At 40.8% G+C, this 20,507-nt stretch overlaps 1 protein-coding gene across 1 annotated transcript in view; it reads left to right on the forward strand.

Moving 5' to 3' along the window:
* The first annotated feature begins 7,923 nt into the window (after positions 1-7,923).
* Positions 7,924-20,507, forward strand: part of CHN2 (chimerin 2) — a 159,589-nt gene continuing 147,005 nt past the window's right edge. The window contains exon 1 of the mRNA XM_053979493.1: positions 7,924-8,109. Within this exon, the coding sequence (XP_053835468.1) occupies positions 8,061-8,109 (49 nt within the window). The 5' untranslated portion in view covers positions 7,924-8,060. The remainder of the gene's footprint in view (positions 8,110-20,507) is intronic.

Consider the following 20,507-nt stretch of genomic DNA (forward strand, 5'->3'; position numbering starts at 1 on the left):
ACTACCTTGTGGCATTGCAATTTTTACTGTGGTGCATTATACTTTTCAAAGCACAGTAATTTTTATGATATGTGGTAGCTTAAAGGGAAAAGCAGTATCCAGCAGGGAAATGAAGGGTGAAACACTGGTCTCTTTGAAGTCAGTGAGAAAAACTATTACTGCCTTCAGTATGGGCAAGGTTTCAGTCCAAGCATTCAGGGAGAAACATGGAGCTGTGTATTGATTTTACCTCTTAGGCAAAACTGTAGAGAAGAGAAAAGAAATGCATTCATCTGGAATCTAGGATGGTTAATGTCAGTAGGCCTTTAGGAAATTGTGTTACATAGATGAATGGTATGTTGGTCCAATCAAACATCCAAAATCTCTACATTTGACCTCTGAGTCTCTAAACAAAGAATAAAGAACCCAACTGCAAAACCCATCATAGCAAGGTTTTTGTTTACATATGTAAAAGAGAGCATCCAAATCTGAACATATTGAAGAATAAAACAGTTAAGTTTGAGGCTTCCCCAGCCTATATTAATAAATTGCAAAGTATACCAAATACTTTTAGACAGTGTTTTGTGAAGGAGCAGTAAACATTTATAAATAAAACCCATATTAATATGGGAATTCTCCCCTAGTAGCTGCCCCTATCTCATTTAAGATATTTGTAGCTAATTAAGGGAATATGGTATCACAGTTAAACAAGGGTTTATTGAGATAAATAATTCATGAACATCTGAAGTAAATAACTTCTAAATAGACACTTTGACTAATTTATTTTTGACAAATAAATGAGCAAAGCTTTGTTTTTGCAATAGTCTGATGAACTGAAATTTTCAGTTCTGTAGCTGAAATAGAACATATTTTGGAAAACTGCTGGTTTAATTTCTAAAAGTTCATAACACACAACTTAGGTAACAAAACATACAGTTCTACCACTATTTGTGAATGTAGAGTATCTGAATACATTTTTGCATTGAACAGTTCTCAGATCCATCAGCCAAAATTTGTCAGTACCAAGAAATAGTGAGAATGCTGAAATAGCAAATAGCAAATAAATTCATTAATTAAATCTTGGTAGGTTTGCATAAAATTCACATACAAGGAGGAGATGACAGGAGAGTTAAATTCGCTCTGTTCTGAACCCCACTCTTTCCTGCTTCTTAATGAAAGAGTAAATCTGAGGCTTTGATATCACTGCTTTGTCATGGTAATTGGGAAGCTGTGAATTCAACATGATGACTTTACTGCAGGTTGAAGAAAGAAGAGATGTTGAACTATAAGAAAAATAATTTATTTAAATGTCAGTCTAGATAAAAGGCCAAAGGTTAATAAAAGCTATGCATTGTACATCATGGAGTTTCTTTTTAAGTGTGATGTACTTGAAACAATTCTATACGAAAATCTCATTTTATGCCCATTAGGCCCGTATTTCTTACTGAGTTTGTTAATACATAGTAACATGAGAATTAGACTACTCAGAAAAGGATACTGCTTATTGTTGTTAAGTTCATCAAAATTGTTTCTATTCTTGCTTCTTTCACCTCTTCACCTAGTCCAAATTATGTGGTAATGCAATTGCATACAATAATTATAAGGAGAAGTGGAAAGTAGCTCTTATACAAACATGACCTTCACAGTAAATACGATGCATTCTGTTCAGAGAAAGGCAGTACAGAAACATGGACAAAAGTCTGCTTTTCCTATATGTGTAGGACTTGTTTGTACTAGTTGCCTGGACCAGCAAAGGGTCCAGAATTATTAGTGTTTATGGTTCAGTGAAAAAATTAGACATATGGTTAAAAATTTAGTAGCTTGTGTTCCACCTCTGGAAAAATTTAAATGAAACACTGTCATGTTCCAAAGTAAGAACATTACTATACCACAAATAGTAAGGACTTTTAAATTGTGTTCTCTAAGGAAAAATATTTGAAACTTGCTGATTGTTATAAAGAAATTAAAAACATACTGAGGTTCAATTTCACCTGAACTGATTCTGTACAATTTATGTTTTTATAATAAAGTCTTATGGCACTTACATAGTTGACAGGTAATTTCAAAACCTTTATCAGTTTCCAATTACAGCTTAGAGCTCCACAATAAAAAACTTTGAAATCAACATAACAAGGAAATTCTCTACGCCAGCAAACTCCCTATCAGGTTTAATTAAAATAGGATGTATGAGACAGGAAGAAAGAGGAAAGGACAAGTAGGATGGATGTTCATAAATTAGTCATAGCAGCAGCTTTAGCACTCACAAATGATGACCAGCCCATTTGCTGTATGTGGTTTGTTTTTTTTTTTTTTTTTTTTGTTTTTTTTTTTTTTTTTTTTTTTTTTGTTTTTTTTTTTTTTTTAGAGCTAATAAAATTCAATAGGTGCTTCTAGTTTGTTCACCAGTTAAAGGTGCAGAGCTAAAAACTGCACCAGGCATTAGGGGTCTCAAGGCTTCCTCTTTGGAGTATGAGGAAAAAAGTGAGAAAACACAGAGAGTCTTGAACTACACCACCACCTGCTGTTGCAATCATTATGACTCACATAATTTATTCATACCCAAGTACATTGTGCATCTGCTATTTATTGATATTTTGGTTTATTTTTCTTATTATGGCTTCTACTTATATTGAATAAAGTTTCCAAGTACTGTGGATAGTATATAAATATGTATTATATATTGCTTATAAAGGCCTTTCCTTTTCACAGCATCAAAGAATGAAAAATGCATTTCCTCCCTTTCCAGCTAAGCAATATAAACATCAAAGGAAGGATTAGCATTTTAGTCTTTGCACTCTAAATCTTTGTGTCATATGTCTTGCTGTCTCACACAGAACATTTATATTTCTATACCTATTACATAATAGGAGCAGTGGGCCAAACATCTTTACTTTCCTCTTATTTGCATAATTAATTAAATTCCAACATTTTTGCCAAGCTATCTGCACTCACACTGAAATAACAACTGCCACTTCTCATGCTGAAATGAATTCATTACCTAGGATTCAAACTGCTGTTCTCCCTGCCAGGTGAAAGTTTACAGCACACAGTCAGCCCCTGCTCCTCTGCTATAATATCCCAGCCGTCAGATATTGCGGATTATGGCAGATTCCATAAACATAATCCCAGATACTGTGACTGCAAAACCAGAAGGGCCTTGAGGATTGTGCTGCAGCCACCTACAGGGGCTTGGCTGCCAGAAAGCAACACAAACCTTGGCTGTCATACAGCATGGAGAGGGCTTGAGGCTGAGGATACTCAAGATGTGCCAATTTCAAGCTAGATTCTTTAAGGAGGGGTCTCATTAAATGTCCCTGTATAATGGAGACTTCAACAGCTTAAAGATAGCAATATAAATGAGTGTCTGCCTTGGATTAATTTATTTCAGATGAAGTAATCCAGGCTGATACAGAGATTCATGTTACTGCAGGCCCTATCTAGTGACCCCCCCTTTTTTTTTTCCTCATCTATACTTGTGTTTTAAATCTCTTTTTCTGCAGAAGGAAGCATTCTGCCAAGTCAGTAAAATGAAAGAAATTCTATGCAGAGGTCTTTGCCTTCACTGTGAAAGTGCCTACTATGTCTAAAGTTGAATGAGAGGAAACCAGCATATTAAATATGTGGATACCTAGCTGTACAATAAGCCATTTGGTCAATAGGGAAAAATCTGGCTTCTTGAAGGAAAGCAGTACAGCTCTGTTTGCTTCCCTTTATTTGTTATTTTTAGGTTTTCAATCTGCTGTACAGAAGGGTGACTTTCTGCTTGCTTTTATCACATGGGAACATGAACAACTATTTGTCAGCTAGGATTTGTCTTCACAAAGTCACTGCAAGTTAGCTATGGTAGTGATGACTATGCAGAAGGCAGGTGGTCTTTCTCATCTGCAGAGCCTTTTTTTGAAATAAAGACACAAACCAGTACATACCAGTTGGCTGGGGAACCAAGGCCACTCCAGAGGTCACACCACAGCACAAAAGCAGCACAGACATGTCCTCAGCTGTCAAAGTCACTATGTTTTGCACTGATGACTCTCCAAATGCAGGTTCTCACCCTGCTTATGCTTACAATTTTACCAAAATAAATTCTTCCACCAGAGTTTGCATGACAATGAAATTATGCATGCACCTACACAGCCACAGGTTTCAAAATACACACTGAAAGAAAGTTACTTTCAAATGTAGTTTTACTTATTTTTGTGTTTGGTTCAATAGTTCTTGGCCTGCAAGACTTATTATTTGCTGTAATTCCATGGTGTTCACTCATTTTTGTTTATTGGAGAACAAAATATGTGTGAGCTCTAGCTTGAATAGGAGTTTCACCATGCCAAAATATAAGAGTACATAATTAGGCTACAGGAATAATCTAATATATTGAAAGTTTGGAGAAACATTTTAGGTATTTTCTGTGATTTTTTTTTTTTAGAATCAAGCAGCAACGGGTTTGGGTTTCTTTAATATTCCAGCTATTTCTTTGAGCTTCCCATATCTATTAGGTTTTGGAATACAATGGCCTCTTCCAGAGTATGTCAAATGTTATTTTAAATTGCACATTGTAGGCTGAGTATTAGCTTTAGGCAGGCACTCACTTCTTTGGAATGTTGCTATAGACTGAGGACTGGCTTGTTAAAACTTTGTTCTTCAACAAACTCTTTAATATCTTAATATAAATAAATAAATAAAATTTAAAAAATAAAGAACAGCTAAAGCCTCAAAAAACACTCAAACCGTGTCAGTAAAAACTACATTGAACCAATCTAGAAGCAAGGAAATCTTCAAGGAATCTTCCCCAGGAATAAAAACCAGAAAAGCTTTAAGATCTTTCTCATGCTTAATGCAAAGTATACAATTTGGTATTTTTCCTTTGCAACTCATTGTTAATGTAAAATGCAGTGTTCTATGGTCATAATACATAAGGAAATGTGATTTTTTCTGAGTTCCTCAAAACTTTTGGAAGCTGTGACTTCTTATCAATGTGCAGATATCATGGATGCAGGCACTAAACTTAGTTCTATAGGGAAAATAAAGTGGAAGATTTCAGAGTTATATCAGAGGTATATGAAGCATACGCTTATGGAAAGCCCAGGAATTGTTTACATCAGAGTTTACTATTTAAAGTTTATTCTTGATACTAAGTATTTATATCATTAGTAACAGATATATCTGGGCTCTGCCAAATTAGACTAGGGCAGAATCTGTTTACAGCTTCTGTAGAATAGAACAGAGATTTGATTGCATTGTCTTTACTTTGCACTTTTTGCACATAACAAGGCTACTTTTGTGTCATTTAAATTTGCTTCCCCTTTGATGTAGTAATTTCCCCTCTAGTTTAATGGCTTTTATGTTTTTTGCTTGTAACAAGAAAAAGGCCATCCTGTCTTGAAATGTGAGTTTCTTTTAATCTACAGTACATTTCACTTAACTTTATTAATTTACCTTTCAGTGTTGTAATAACTGAGATTGCACAACTTCATACCTGCTGTTACCACAAAAATTACCAACGGTTGTCAGTTGATAATTTCAAAGATACACACTCTCATAACCAGATATGTTCATACTCACTGGTTTTGGATAGAAAAGACTCCATTTTCAATGACTGGGATATCTGAAGTAATCATTCTCTGAAGAAATTGCTCTCTTGATTTATCCAGATATATATATGGGTAAGATAATATATGGGAGATATAGATATATATATATATATATATATATGGGAAAGATAATTTAAAATTAGTTAAGGGAATTCTTTTCTGTCTGCTAAGTCTTAGCAGAATGAGGGGGTTTTCTCTCTTTCAGGTTATTTGCCTCTGTCCCTGCAGGTTCTGACAGTGTTGTTACCACCATATTTCACCAATCATACAAGACACAATTCCAAGAGTTGCTGGACAGACATGAGGGCAAGAGAGTGCTAAATTATGGAGGGGAAAGTGAAGACATAGCAGACTAGGAGGAAGCAAACACTGGAAAGAGATATAGCAGAAGGAGCAGAAAAAATGACCACATAGGATACAACCAAATCCCATTTGATTATTTGAAACATCACACACACTGCAAGTAACAACTTACTAGGACAGTCTTGCTGTTCAGTGTATTATTGCAGTATTTTCCCAGGTATCAGCCTGGTTTTATGACCTGCCTTTCTCATTTTGCCCTTAACATCCAGTCTTCAAAATGTGTGACACAAAATATTTGGCCAAAGACCAAAAAGCAGTGACACACCTGTCCCGGTTTTAGGTTCGTACGTGACAATTTACAGATTAATGGGAGTTAGTGCTAAGGCCTGGTTTAAAGCTACTTCCTTCTCACACGGAGCGAGCCGTCGTTACAAAATAAAACCTGGAGAAGCCAGCTGGCCTCGGCCGCGTTGCCAGCGCTGCCGCAGGACCCCCGCGGGGGAAGAGGGATCCGGCGCCCGGCAGCCGCGACGGCGGGGACCGCTGCCACTGCCGCCTCTGCCGCTAGAGGGGACTCGGGACCTGTTTTCCCGAGGAAAAAACGGGAACCGGCTGCAGGTTCTAGGAAGCCCGGGCTGCATTTTGGCTCCGCGGGGAAAGGGAAGCGGTTGGGCGCGGGTTACAGAGAGGGCAGGCGCTTTGCACGCTGGTTTGGGACGCGGAGAAGCTGGGTGGGTAAGCCTTAGATTGCCAAAGAAACTTTAATGCGCTTCCTCGCTCCCAAAGTAAGTTTGTGTTAGAGACTCCCTGTTACGAAACATGGAAGGCTTTCATAAATCAGCGTCATGGCAAATAGGTTTTAAGCTTCTTACAGATCCCGTGACAGCAAGACTGTGTGCCATGCCACTCGGGCGCCCACCTTCCTTTAGCCTTTCCACCCACGTTTTATAAAGTGAGATGGAAGCTTTGGCTGGCAATAAAACATTGGAAAAGGGAACGAGAAGGACAGACAACAGGCGGAAACCTCCAAGTGATGCTTTCTCAGCTCTTCTTCTTTCCCACTTGCACACTAAGACACAGGGCTGCGAACCCAGATGGTCGGCCAGACCCTCCATGCCCCCTTTGGATGCTGGCAGCCGCCCCCCATGTGCCCCCAGAGCCCTCGGGCCGGGAGCGTTGCGGGGGGAGGTGGGAGGGAGAACCCAAACTGTGTCCAGGCCGGGGCCCCGCACTCGCTGTGCACCTGGCAGGGCAAAACCTCGTGCTGGTGTCGGCCTGTTTTTGGGGTTTTTTTTAATAAGAAAAACGGATGTCAGAAGAGAGGGAAAAAAATGAAGAGGAGAAAAGGCGAAGGTGGGAGCCTGCCCGGAGCGAGGGAGAACCCCGCGGGAGCGGAGGGAAGCCCGCGGGGGCAGGAGACTGACAAAGGGCAGCGAGGGGCGCAGCCCTGCCCCAGCCGCAGCGGCGCGGCAGCGAGTTCCGCGGCGGGCGGGGGTCGGCGGAGCGCAGCCCAGCGCGGAGCCCACGCCGAGAGAGCGCCTGCCGAAGCGCTCAACAGGCGCTGCCGCCCCGCCGGGACGGGGCCGGCACACGGCAGGAATCACGCTCGCTGCCAGCCCCGTGCCAGGCGGCGGCGGCGGCAGGGAAGGGGTTTGGCCGCCGCTCGGCGGGGCTGCCGCGCCGCCGGGGCTCGCCCGAGCGGGACCCACCCTGCCCGCTCAGCCGGGGCCGGCAGCCCGGCCGGCAGCGCCGCCGCTTCCTTTGTGTGCGTGAGGGGAGCTGCGGCGGGTCCCCCCGGCGGGCTGTCAGCGCTGCCCGCGAGGAGGCGGGGAAGGGAAGGGACGGGAAGGGAAGGGAGGAGGCGAGGGAAGGCGCTGGCAGGGCGGCTCTCGCGTCCCTGTCACAAGGTAAGCCCTGCTCCCCAGGGCGGAGAGAGGCGCTGGAAGCGCCGCGGGGCCCTTTGCCTGACCTGCCGAGCGGCTTCGCCCAGCCCCGGAGAGCGGCCGGCAGCGCCTCGGCGGGTCGCCGCCGCCTCCTGCTCCCCGGCGGCGCGGGGAGCCGAGCGCGGGCTGCGGCGGCGGCTCGGCGCGGCGCGGCTCCGGCACTTTGCGATGGGCTGGCGGCAGCGGCGGCCGGATAGCAGCGGGAGCCGACGCGGGGCTCGCAGCTAAGGGGCGAGGAGGAGGGACCATGGCCGCATCCAGTAACTCCAGTTTGTCCGGCTCGTCGGTTTCCTCCGGTAAGTTTCTCCAGCGAACGCCGCATTTCTCCTCTCCCTCCATTTTAGCAGGGAGCTACCTGTCTGCAGAGCGCCTCGCCGTCCCGCTCGCCCCAACCGCGCGGCAGGCGCTCCCCCAGCCCCGGGCGGGCGCTCCGCCGGAGCGGCGATGCCCCTGCCCGGGGTCGGCTGTCCCTCCGAAGGGAAGGGAAGGGCACCGAAGGGGGAAGCCGGGACGGGGAAAGCGCGGCGGGGCCCGGTTCGCCTCCCCGCCGCCCTGCCGTGCCTTTGTGTGGGGTGAGGGAGAGGGGAGCCCCTCGCCCGGCTCCCTCGCCTGGGGAGCAGCATCCCTCCTGGCTCGGGAAAGGGCGCGCCCACGGCCCCCGCGGCCGACGCTGTACCGGGAGCTCCCGCCGCGGGGCTTGGGGTGAGGAGGGCATTCAAAGACCGACGCGCATCCTCCACCGTGGTCCTCGCGGTACAGGACTGGCCCCGTATCACGCGTCGGCGCGTCGTGGTGCTCTGGGGCGGGCGGGGGTTACCAGGCGTGCCACTTGGTGGGTGTTTTGGCACACCTCGCGTTTTCAGTACTTCTGAAACTGGGACTGGGAACAATTAAATTCCCGATCCAGATTAAAAATGCTCCAGGTGACGGACTGCCCCAGGGTTTCGGGCGCGGATGTGAGGCGCTTGTGCCTGCTCTGGGTTTTGGGGATGCTGGGTGGGAGGCGGTGCGGTGCAGCGCTCTGCTCCGCTCACGGTGTGGGGCTGGCTGCGCTGCAGACCCGCAGGAGGGCAGAAAAGTTAGGGCGCGTTTTTAACCCAGACAGCCTGAAATTGAAAGCAGTGATACAAGAGTACCACTGCCTGCTGCTTAGCTCACGAACAGTTAGTGTAATATTTAAGTTATGAGAAATTGGCTGAGAGTAACATCCTGGCATTTCAGTGCGCTGAACGAGTAAATAGAAGCATGAACAACTTAGGGGTTCAAGACACTTGTGACTCAGTGTTTTATTTGAGGCGCCAGACTGAGATTTTTAAGAGCATTTCTTAAACATAGCAATATGTGCTGTGAACAGCAGACAAGCTCCTCTGACTATCAATACAACTCTAGCAAAATATAAATAAATGCAAAGGCCAATTTTTTTAAAAGACAATGTATGTAACTTACACAAAATATTCTATGCCACTGTTCCAGTGTTCAACACTTACAAACAGATCCGAAGAAGGAACTAGGTCCTAAAAACATTTTTTTTAACAATTTTAACAAAAAAACACACAAAGATTGCAAGCCCTTGTTGCCTTGACTTGAAAGCACCTGAGAGAAGTAGACATGAGAAATTCTGCCTTGCATTCACATTCACAATGCAAGAGTTGCAAGACCAAAAAGAAAATAAGAAGAACCCAGCCAACTTTATGGCATATTAGTGAAGGTAGTCATCTGGGCAATGTGGTTTTATTTTATGCATCATTTGTATATTTTTACATCTAAGTTATGTGATAAAACAAGAAATAACTTTAAAAGCCCAGACTGGAACCTGTGACTCTCTTCCTTGGTGCTTTAACCATTAAGCTGCTAAAGCGTGTCCCCAGCTTGGAGAAAGTGTGTAGCTCCCTTGCTCCATGAATCTCATGGTCTTTCTTGCATATTACTCCAGTGTCTATAGAAGGATACTGAATGCATACCTCTGAATCCCCTCTGGCTTTACTAAATCTGGGCTTCAGGATCCTTCTTGTGAATTGAGAGATGTGCGTCCCCTGCAGAGTTGGTTCAAATGTCTGAAATGCAAGGAAGAGTGGGAGTTCAAGTACATTCTTGGTGTGAGCAGTTGATGTCGTCCAGCTCCAGGTGGCCTCCTGCTCATCAGGTAAATCTAGCGCCAAAAATAACATCCAGCCAGGGAGCTGAGATCTAGGCTTTAGCTGTACATCATTAAAAGATGCACATCAGGAGTTGACACATGACTGTACCCTGCTTTGTATCGAGCCCTTAGCTATGGCCTACAACGGTTTGTGGTTTGTCTTTTGTTTTGTATTTTTGCAAGCGTGAGCACAGCTGAGCCTTGGCCCATGCCTGGGGCTCTTAGGTGCCACAGTAGTACAACTAATAAATACTGTCAAGTACTCTATAAAGCAACTGAGTGACCTTGACTTTTATAACTTGTGACCTTGGAATGGTTTTTGGTTTTGTTCCAGTTTATTCAATCTATATTTCTTCTATGCATATACTAACCAGCAGTTAAATTTGCTGCAGCATGATAAAGTTGCCAATATTAGCAGACACACCATATCTGACTGTGTGCAGCTGTATTCTGGCTGTCTGTGGTTTACATTCTCAGAACTCAGCAAGTCTTACAGCATTTTGTTTACATGGTCTAAACAAACAGTCTTGCCTTAAAATTTAGTTTGGTAGAATTTATATGTATGCTTAACATGCCGATATCAAGATTTCCAAATAGCGTATTTCTATTCCACAGAAGATGGGAGGCTATGCTACCACAGTACATTCTACTAATAGAAAAAGGAAGTGAATTTTGAGGTTGATAGTAGAATACCACACTGCAGAACTCAGCTCTACCACTACTTACTAATGATGCCAAAGCTCAAGAATGTGTTACAAGTGACCATTTGTGATGTAGCGTTTCTGCTTCAATTCCTGCCAATTCATGTCAATGACAAAGTTAAACAGTTCAAATATATTTATTGTGAGAAAGCTGCCCAAGAATTTTTTGGTGTGGATATTCTGCTTGCCCACTTATATTTCTGTAAATGTACCAGTGGGATTTGTAGTCTTGAACTTGAGTCTACATTAAAGGTCAGAATCCAGTTCTGTTCTGGAGTGGTTATTTATAAGCACTACCTGCCCAGTGTCATGGCAGGGTGGTGAGCTGTAGCTGTTATACAGATGGAGAGCTAACATGCATGGAGAGCTATGACTTCAACTATCCACTGATGGTAAAGCAAACGTTCATACTTAGGAGGCTGTTGCTCCTTTGATTTCACAGCTAGAGGACCAGTCCCTCCTTCTTAGCTTGTGTCTGTGGTCTGTGTGCTCATCTCAAGAGCCACTGTGAGGCTGCTAATTATAGGTTCAATAATATTAGGTTCTTGTTACAGGCCCCATTTGACAGAAGCCTATGAAGGACTTTTTTCAGTAAGCTGGCATTCACTAGTAACAAAATCTACAGGAGAGCCATGGCTATTTGTATTGTATTTCTTCATATATCATGTCTTCAAGTTCTCTGCTTTCGGTAACAGAACTTAACCTGCCCTGAACTACCAGCTGCTGTGTTTAAAGTGGGTGAGGGAGAAAGAAGGGTAATATTCTTGGGGAAGAAGGGGGCTTGGTAAGCAATTACATTAAGTATTCTTTTTTGGACCTTAGATAAATCTGCACATAGTATAAAAAGCTGATATTATAATTGCTTCCACTGGGAATTCCACTTTACTTTCCTGTAATCTCTTCTTTAACACATACCCAGGTGATCTATTAGTTGTATTCATTGCAAACCCCTAAATTTTGCTCTTCTCCCTAAATGAAGTGCTGATTTAACTGCAAGCAGCATCTTTTCTCTCTCTCCTATCCTCTGAAGAAAACTGTGCATGTTTTTATGCTTTCCTTCATGCTGCAGTCTCCTTAAAATAGACATTCCCTTGCCAGTGCCCATCTTAGTATTGACCCTTATTCTCACTCATTATAATCTTTCTTTTTAAAAACTTCTTTGCTGTTACTGAAACTTCTCAGCTTTTTCCTGGCAAACAGTCCACCTCTCCCACTTTGTCGCTAGCTGCCTCCAGTTTCCTCCACCCAGTAGCCAAATACTGATTATACAGGACTGATGAACTTGAGACTTGACTTTCTGGAATGTAAATAGAAGCTTGAGTGAAGAGACCTTTGTGGCTGTGCCTGCTTTGCTTCTCAAAGAAGCAAGAAATGCAGCGTGCTTCCCACCTAGGCTCAGTGCGGTGGTATTTCCAGGCACTGTACTTCTTTGTGCAGTTGTGCCATCCAGAGTTAGCTCAGTGTGGTCATAAATGCCAGCTGGCTTTTAAAGCTGCCATTCTGCTTGAGAAGTCTTGTGCCAGATACCCTCCCTGTGGCAGGTGGATAGGTTAGATAGCTTGGGCTGTCTGTCAGGTAAGGGTCCACACTGAAGGTAAATGCAAATACAAGCCTGATAAATTATAACATGCAACCAGGCTGCCTCAGGCAACAGGACTCAAACTGTGCCAAAACCTTTGCATGAGCCTGAGCCTGTGCTGTGAGAGTGGTAACGCTGCAAGAATTCAGGTGAGAACTCAAGGCAAATATGTAAATGTAGGTGCCAGTGTACCCAGTATTTTGTTTCTTCTTTGAGCTCCAAAGACAAGTTTGCAGGTGCTAGGCTGAAGGGATAGCTCAGCACCTTTCTGCTTCCCATCTGAATTGGTGCTTCTTGTGCTGTAAGCATTTTGAGTAATACCTGTTGGTAGAGCGGGTGATGGAGTTAAAATATATAGGCAAGCTTTCTGCTACAGGCTGAGAAGGGCTTGTGTGTTTTGGCAGATCATTTTTACTTTTCAGCTGGGTCCACTGCTCTAAGGAAAGATAGCTGCTTCTCCCCCCAGTCCCCTCTTTTTGCAAATTCAAATACTGTATAGAAGACTGTTACAAAGTAAAGTCACCGATTATTGATGGTATTTTTTTAATTGAAAATGAAATATTTTTCTGTCTCAAAGATCAGAGGAAAATGCCTTTAAGTGTCATTTAAGAACTGATCTTTATTAATTAATAATTAATTTTATAGTCCATAAACTAATACTTGCAATAAATTGAAAGGCAGCAAATTGTTGAGTTTTTTTAAATAAATGAGCATGAGTTGTTTAAAGAAAGTAAAGTTCTCAGATGTGGGTTTTTACACACCCTCTGCTTTTTGAGAAGGATTAAAAAATGCTTATCAAGGGAAGAAGAAAAGTCTTTGGTTGTTCTAGTGACTTAACAAGGTCAAAATAAAATATTAAAGGCTCATGACTCTCTGGGGGTCATGAAGGTGCTATGATGTGAAATAGGCAGATATATTATAAAAATGAAAGTCAACATGGACCGATTTTAATTAAGATGCAAGCAAGTGGGAAGAAATGAAATTACTATTGTACAGAGATTCAGAGAGATTCTAATTGGGAAAAAGATTACTAAATGAAAATAGATGTTTATTCTTAATTATTTAATAGAAATAGTGTTGTGAAACTGGCACATGAAAGCTATTGAAATCATGCTGTCATTATGTTGATAAGGTGCTGCTTTTGATTTTTAAAAGGGCAATAATGTTTTTTTTTTAAATTTCTGTTCCTCATGCCAAGCTTCTGCTGGCCAGGGTGTTCTTGCTCTGAATTAAAGCTGAAGTCTTTTGTATCTGATGATTACAAAGAACTCACCATTCTTATTAAAAATAATAAAATTCAAAAGGGAAAAATGCCATGGTACTCCATTCTGATGTAGTGATTGATTCAGCAGTTAGTTACTGACCATGTAGGCTGTGGTTATTGAGAATAAAATAGCCTGGAAACTGGTATCATGCATGTCTGCTTCACAATTTAGCTTATAAGCACTCATGCACTGTAAAACAAAAGTCTTGCTCTTCTTAGGGATCTGCCTGTCTCACAGACATATGTGGAGGATCAGGTGAACAGTCTTTCATGCTGTCATGCTGATGACCTTTTTGGACATCCGTTCCATTGGAGTTCTTGCCTCCTGTCTGATGGTTCTAAGGAAGCTTACATATGCCAAATGCTGAGTGAGTGTAGGCAGGAATATTTTTACATTGGTGAATGTTATAATGAGGTCTCTTGTATCCCCATGCCCATAATGTTTTATATATCTGAAATCATAATGATTTGGCTACTGTGGTACATAGGTAAGTCTTAAACTTGGGGTTTTAGACAAAAAAATAAAACCTTTTTTCGAAGTTGATTTGTTTATACACATACCTTTGGCTGAAGGGCAGCACTGGCTGGATTGGCCTCGCTTACAGCATTGAATGCTGGCAGAAGCTGTTCCCATGCTGGGGAGCCAGTCTGTTGTCACTAGTTCTTCTCTTCTACCAAAGGAAGAGATACTGAGGTGATTAAGTATTTGGAGAACTCTGTGTTAGGGAATGGCACATTTATATTGCATGAAAAAGCTTTTGTTGCAGGGAAATGTAGCAGGATTTGTACAAGAAGCTTTAAATTTGTAATTCTATATATATCACATTTTTTACAGGTGTAGTCACAGTTTGTCTAAGAATTATACAGTGTCTAGTATAAATGTATAATTTTAAGTGCTATGAATAATGACCCATTCTTGCTGTCTTTTTCTGACCTTTGATTATGAGAATGTAAATTTGAATGTTGCATTTGGAGGTGGTTATTACCAACTATGAATCATGCAGAATTCAGCAATAATTGTTTCATCACCCTGTTTTACTCAGCAATAGTCCAAATCCCAGGGCTGGAGGGTGAGTGTATCCCTGCAGAAGGGAACTAATGTTGCAATAGTGCTCTCATAACATTAACACACTTCAAAGTTTGCCAATGAAACTTGACAGTGCAGGCTGATGTATTTGGTAAGGTAAGGAGAGGTTAAATGGTTTTTAAAATTCATAAGAATACACAAGTATCACATGCTTGCTTCTGGTGTTATTGATCAAGGTCATCACAAAAGAATCAGTTCAGTAAATAAGATATCTGTTTTGAGGATATCTTTATCAGGCAGTCCAATTCCACAGAAACAAGGTGTTTCCAGTGTGGTGCTATTACTGACAGTGTAGAAAGTACTAGGTGAGGACTTTCTTATCATCAGTAAATCGTGTGTCACCTGCTGTGACCTGTGTGTCAAGTCACATTTCTCAGTTTCTTCTCACAAGCTTGTCATGTAGCTATTCCTCTCCTTCCTTCTCTTCTTGTTGGCTGCTTAAAGATGACTTCTAGCTTTTAGATGAAGTGGAGTATTTGTGATGTTACACTTTTTATTTCATCATGGAACAAAAATGGATGTTAGAAGAGATGGAGACCTCAGTTTGTAAATGCAGCTCAGTTGTTGAGCAGGTGTTTAATTGCTAAAAATTTGTCTTATCTTGACAGATCAATTGGTTCAATGTTTGGCTTTGTGTCTGGCAAGGAAGAAAAATGGCAAGTACATGTCATGTAAAGGCATACAGGGCACAGCCATTGCAAAGGCAGGCAGAAGTTCCCTGGAGAAGTAGTTCTTTTCCAGCAGTGTGCTGCGTGCCAGAGGATGTGTGCTGTGGTCAAAAGCAAAAGAAGCTTAAGAGCTCTTTCAGCATTAAGTTTGCCCTCAAAAGTCATGGATATTTGCTGTCATATTTTTCTGCTGTCTGAAGCTGCACTGATTCCACCTTAATTCCCCAATAAACTAAATCAGATTGCCCCAAAGGAAAGAGGAAAGGATGGGGGGATCATAAGAGACCCAGACTCTCAATTTTGTGAGACACACATAAAATTCTTAATTTTCAGCTTCTCCAAGGCATTGATATGGTTGCTGTTAAAGACAGTTGAGTGGCACTTTTTGTGTGCCTGAACCCTACCTTTCTGTGCATGTAGCACCTGTAATATTTTGGGACATTCTGCAGCACTGTGGCTGCAAAGACAGTGCCAGCCCTTGTGTGTCCCATTTTCAAGCAGTTACAGTGTGGGTAAGCATGTACAACTTAATAGCAAACCATATCCTCTCCTGGCCAGGTGTTGAGGGTTAAGCACTGCCTAGAACAGAGACATAACTGTGGAGCTCTTTGTCATGGAAAATTAGGGATGCTGGTGGCTGACCTGGGTTGTTAGCACATTTAGATAACTTTGCAGGAGAAAGATCCATCTACTGCTGTTAAGCACAATGATACCAACCCTGCCTGAAGTCCCTGAGCTGTATGTAAGCTGGGAAGCTGGTGAAATATGTACACTATAAAGCTGCTGTATTCTTTAACACTTCCTTATGTATTCACTGATAGTCACTGTGGGAGATAATCTACTGCTCTGACCTGTCGTTGCTGTTCTTATCTACAGAGTTACTGCTGCTGAGTCAGCACACCTTTACTTCTAGGTCCTGAGTTCTAAAGCCAAGGGCTCCTAAAAGAGAGGAAAAACTGGGGGCGAGTTTAAATTACGGAATGCTGATGTTATGTTTTGCAGGTTAGAAACAAAACCAAAACCTGCACCTGTGTTACAAGGAAACCTGATAGGAAAATCTTATTAATCATGTGCTGTATTGAAAAGTATATAAATTTGTCTCAAGCTCCCTTTCTTCTTTTGATTGAAAGGCTTTTTCCCTCTTCTTCTTTGCCTTGTGAATACATGAACCAGCTGGATTTATGATCCAGCTACAGCTGGATCACATTTCATTCTTTCTGATTCCAGTATTAAGGCTAGCAATTAATGAACTTTCAAGAGCTAGAACAGAATTTTTCATATAAGGTTCCTCAAAGCTCCAAGATTTAGGGCTTTACAAAAAAACTGAATGTCGCAATCAAATTTTTGTAATTCACAGAAGTGTAATAAAGCTAAATAAATTATTTGTAGAAGATTTGGTTTGTTGATGAAAAACCCTTTATTGAAGACAAGGTGTTAAGTCCTGACCCTTCAAGCTGCTTGGTCCCTTCTGTTCCCAGTTCATCAAGTTAGTAAATCAGCAGCTACTGGATGGGGTAGCTGCTTTTCTGAGTATTTTTATGCAGTTTCCACTAAAGTAGCATCTGCTGTTATGATGGGACAAATTATTATAAGCTATGTGGTAAAACTCCCCTCATCCAAGTACATAACTTATTAAATATTCAATTTATTTATATTATATATATGTATGTATAACATGTCAGTTCATTGGTGATGAATTTCCAAGGATTATGTACAAGACTTAAATTATATGTAATTTCTATAAATACCTGCTTCTTGAGGGAGCATACTCTCCATAACTCCTGATCTTCTGCCAGGCAAACCAAGATGATGGACAGCTTTTAGCATCATGATGTGATAGCTCTCTATTTGTTTTATATTGCAATCTGAAGCATGTGGTTAGAATGTTTCATGTTGACAAATGTATTTACTGAGAGAATATTGAACCCTTTGATGTCTTAACAAAAAATGGATAGACAAATTTCAATTCTAAGCTTCCTCATGCTCCTTCATCTCTAATGTACTGGTGTATGTTGGAAATTTTGCTCAAGTTTAGAGATAACTATAAATAATGAAATAGAGCTGACTGTCATGGATGAAATTTAAGGCTGGAAGATATATTAAGCCATGGAAAAAGCGATTGACAGGTGTGCTTTTTTCTCCTGTTCCATTATGACACTAAAACCAGCATTAAATACGCAAGCCATTGAGAAATAAAGTTAGCTGGAGGGTGGAGGTAAGTAGATGTTATACTGGTGAGTATTCACAAAGTTATGTAGACAAAAAAAAAAAATTAGATGTTTTTATTTTGGTTGTACAGAAAGAAGAATCAGGATCCTGAGCTCTCTTTACAAAGCAGGTTGCTGTATCAGCCCATGTTATTCACCAGGGTGGTAATGTATGGTTTTTTAATGTAGAATTGCTGGTGATTTTGGTACTAGATGAGTGCACCTAAGCATGGGAGAGAGAAAGCCTGATACAAAATATTGAATGCTGGCTTCAGGCCTTACCTGGTGTTTCTGAGCGAGCGCTCAGATGAGCTCTAAAGCATAGCATCAGTCCCTGGCCACAAAAGCTTAGGTTGTAGCCCCTTTTGCTCCAACTGAACCAAGAGATGACTGTCAAAGTGAAGAATTATCCTGTGCTGTGGTAGCATTTGAGGTACACGTGTGATGCAATAGCATTCCTATGACAGGAAGTTTCAGGTTTTTATGGAACTCTCCAAGACCTGCATTTCTATCCACATGGTGCCTGGACTGACCACTGTGGTGGCTTTCCCTATAGCACTTTGAGTGATTTCTCCTGAAATTTGAAGAAGTTTTGTGAATACATGTGGTTTTCTGGGCTTGTTTTTGGGTAGCATGGCTGGCTAGTGCTTTTGCACACTGCTAAACAGTTGTTTTATTTACTTTCAGAATTGATGGATTGGTTCCTTCAGTAAGCTCCAAGAAAGAAAACCCATGAAACTCTCCTCCCAAATCCATTAAATTGCCTTATACTATTGATTTTTAAAATATGCCTGAAGAAATGAAGTATAAGTGCAAAACCAGAGTTAAGTGTATTATTTTTAATGATTAATGTAACAGTAAATCTTTAAGCACTGGCAACTTAAGAAATCAACACATAGTGTGTGATTTCCTCTAGTACTACAAAATATGGCAAATATGTACAAGTTATATATGGGCTTGTTTGCACATGAAAGCTATTTTGAAAAAAGATTGTAAGAGCTATACTGAAAAAAAATATTTTCAGACATGAAAATATTATGGAATAGTTATTCTGGAACAGCTACTCCTGAACATTGTTCAGTTATGTTATTGTAGTGTTGATCATTGACTTAAAAGGTGTAGAAATACAGCATTAATTATACTTACTTGTTGAGTAACACTAAGCTTCTCATCTTTCATTTTCCATTCTGCTGGATATATTCTTGGAAGCTCATTGCTCCTTTTTTCAGAAACAGAATGCATTCCTGGCATAGAAATTTAAAACCAAACCTACCACTTTCAAGGATTTTTTTCTCCTTTTATTTAGTTTTGTGTTGTTTAGCCCAGGAGCTGATCACATATGGTTTAACTATAAAAGGATGAAACAAAGATAAAGATGATTAATTTCAGAGTAAAAGCTTGCTAAACAAAACACTAATTATTAGTTAGAAGTGTTCATAGGCATGTGAGAGGTGCAGTCAGAGATGGAGGTCTACTTTGCTGAATGTTGTTGAACAGGATATTATAATTACTACTGTATCATTTATGCTGACAATACATTTATATAGAAATCACATGAAAAAGCCACAGAGAAATTGGTAACTCTATAAATATAGAATAAATGCCTGTTGGGAGAACAAAAATCTTGTAGTTTGAAAAATGCTGGGAGCATGAGGGTAGTGTGTGTAAACTACAGTCAAAATGGTGAAGAACTGGCACACTTTTGCTAATGACATGTATCAAAATGTGTGTGTGTGTTTAAGAAATTGAAAGGAACAAGAATGTTTATGAAAATAGCAGAAATTTGCTCCCTGCCCCGCCATGAGCTATTTCTCCTCGAATTCTGTTAACTGAGAAGAAGAAGGCACATTTTCTCTAAAGAGTCACTGCAGAGAACTTTGGCTTGTGGGAAACCTTTTCTGTCTTGTGTTTGTTTTAGATCCTTTGATCTCTTTTGGTTTGATGAGTGTGTGTCATCACTTGGTATTACAATTGCTTTCTCTTGCTCAGATGTGACAGTAATAAATACATTCACTGAAAAGTGTAATTTAAAATTTATGTTATTCACAGTTATTGGCAAGTACTGTAGCTTAAGTGATGAAAATGAGGGAGAGTCTGGTTCAGGTTGATTTTTAAAAAAAATAATTTATTTGACTTATCAATATGCATAATAAGCTTATGAAAATAGACTTTTCAAAAATTAAGTAAGAAAAAACTAGATATAAAATGATTGTAAGTGTAATTGAGTAGTGTAATTTACTTTCACTTTACAGGAAAAGGCTTTCAGCTCCACCTCTTAAGCAGCTTTAGAAAATGGCACTCTCACTCCTGGCAGTAGTGTATTGATTGAAAGTGTCCAAAGCATCTAGAAAGCATAAGTGTACATAAATTTGTTTGAAAGGGATATGTTTTATAAAAGGAAAACTCCACCACTGTCTAGGGTTTGGAAGAAGTATATTAACTTCAAAAGTACTGGAAATACTATAATATATAATTAAAAGTTTGGTAACAGCAGGATTTCTTTAAAAACTCTTTTTTTCATCACCCTGCAAATACTTAACTAATCTTCACAGCACCTGTTTCACAACTGGGAAGAAATTAGGCAGAAAAATGCAACCACTCAGCTACTATCATGAATAAAATTAAAGTCTAAATAGAAAAAAAAATAGAAGATTCATCAGGAAACATTCTTTGTTCATCAGCAAATGAATTGCAGTCCCTCCTCAGACCTCATTGGGAACTTGACCTCATATAAAGGATGTATTTTTTCCCCCATTCATATAGTTTACCTTATTTTGGTTTTGCATAATAGTGTGTCCTGATTTGTCTTATATATTTTTGGTTCTTTTTAGTAAATCACTTTATGACATGTTTTGTGTCAGTAAAGTTTAGACAGTTTTCTTTTTGTTTACTGCTCCTTTCTCATATGTACTGTCTGCCCCCAGATGTAAAGCTTTTCTATGTTTAGGCTTGGGGTCCGGTAGACTTATGCTTAAAACAGTTACGTAACTGCAAGAGATGTCAATCACATGGACAGTGTTATCCTGGATTTATGTTCTAACAGTTACTTAG

The sequence above is a fragment of the Vidua macroura genome, chromosome 1 (genome assembly GCF_024509145.1).
Source record: "Vidua macroura isolate BioBank_ID:100142 chromosome 1, ASM2450914v1, whole genome shotgun sequence".
Taxonomy (NCBI): domain Eukaryota; kingdom Metazoa; phylum Chordata; class Aves; order Passeriformes; family Viduidae; genus Vidua; species Vidua macroura.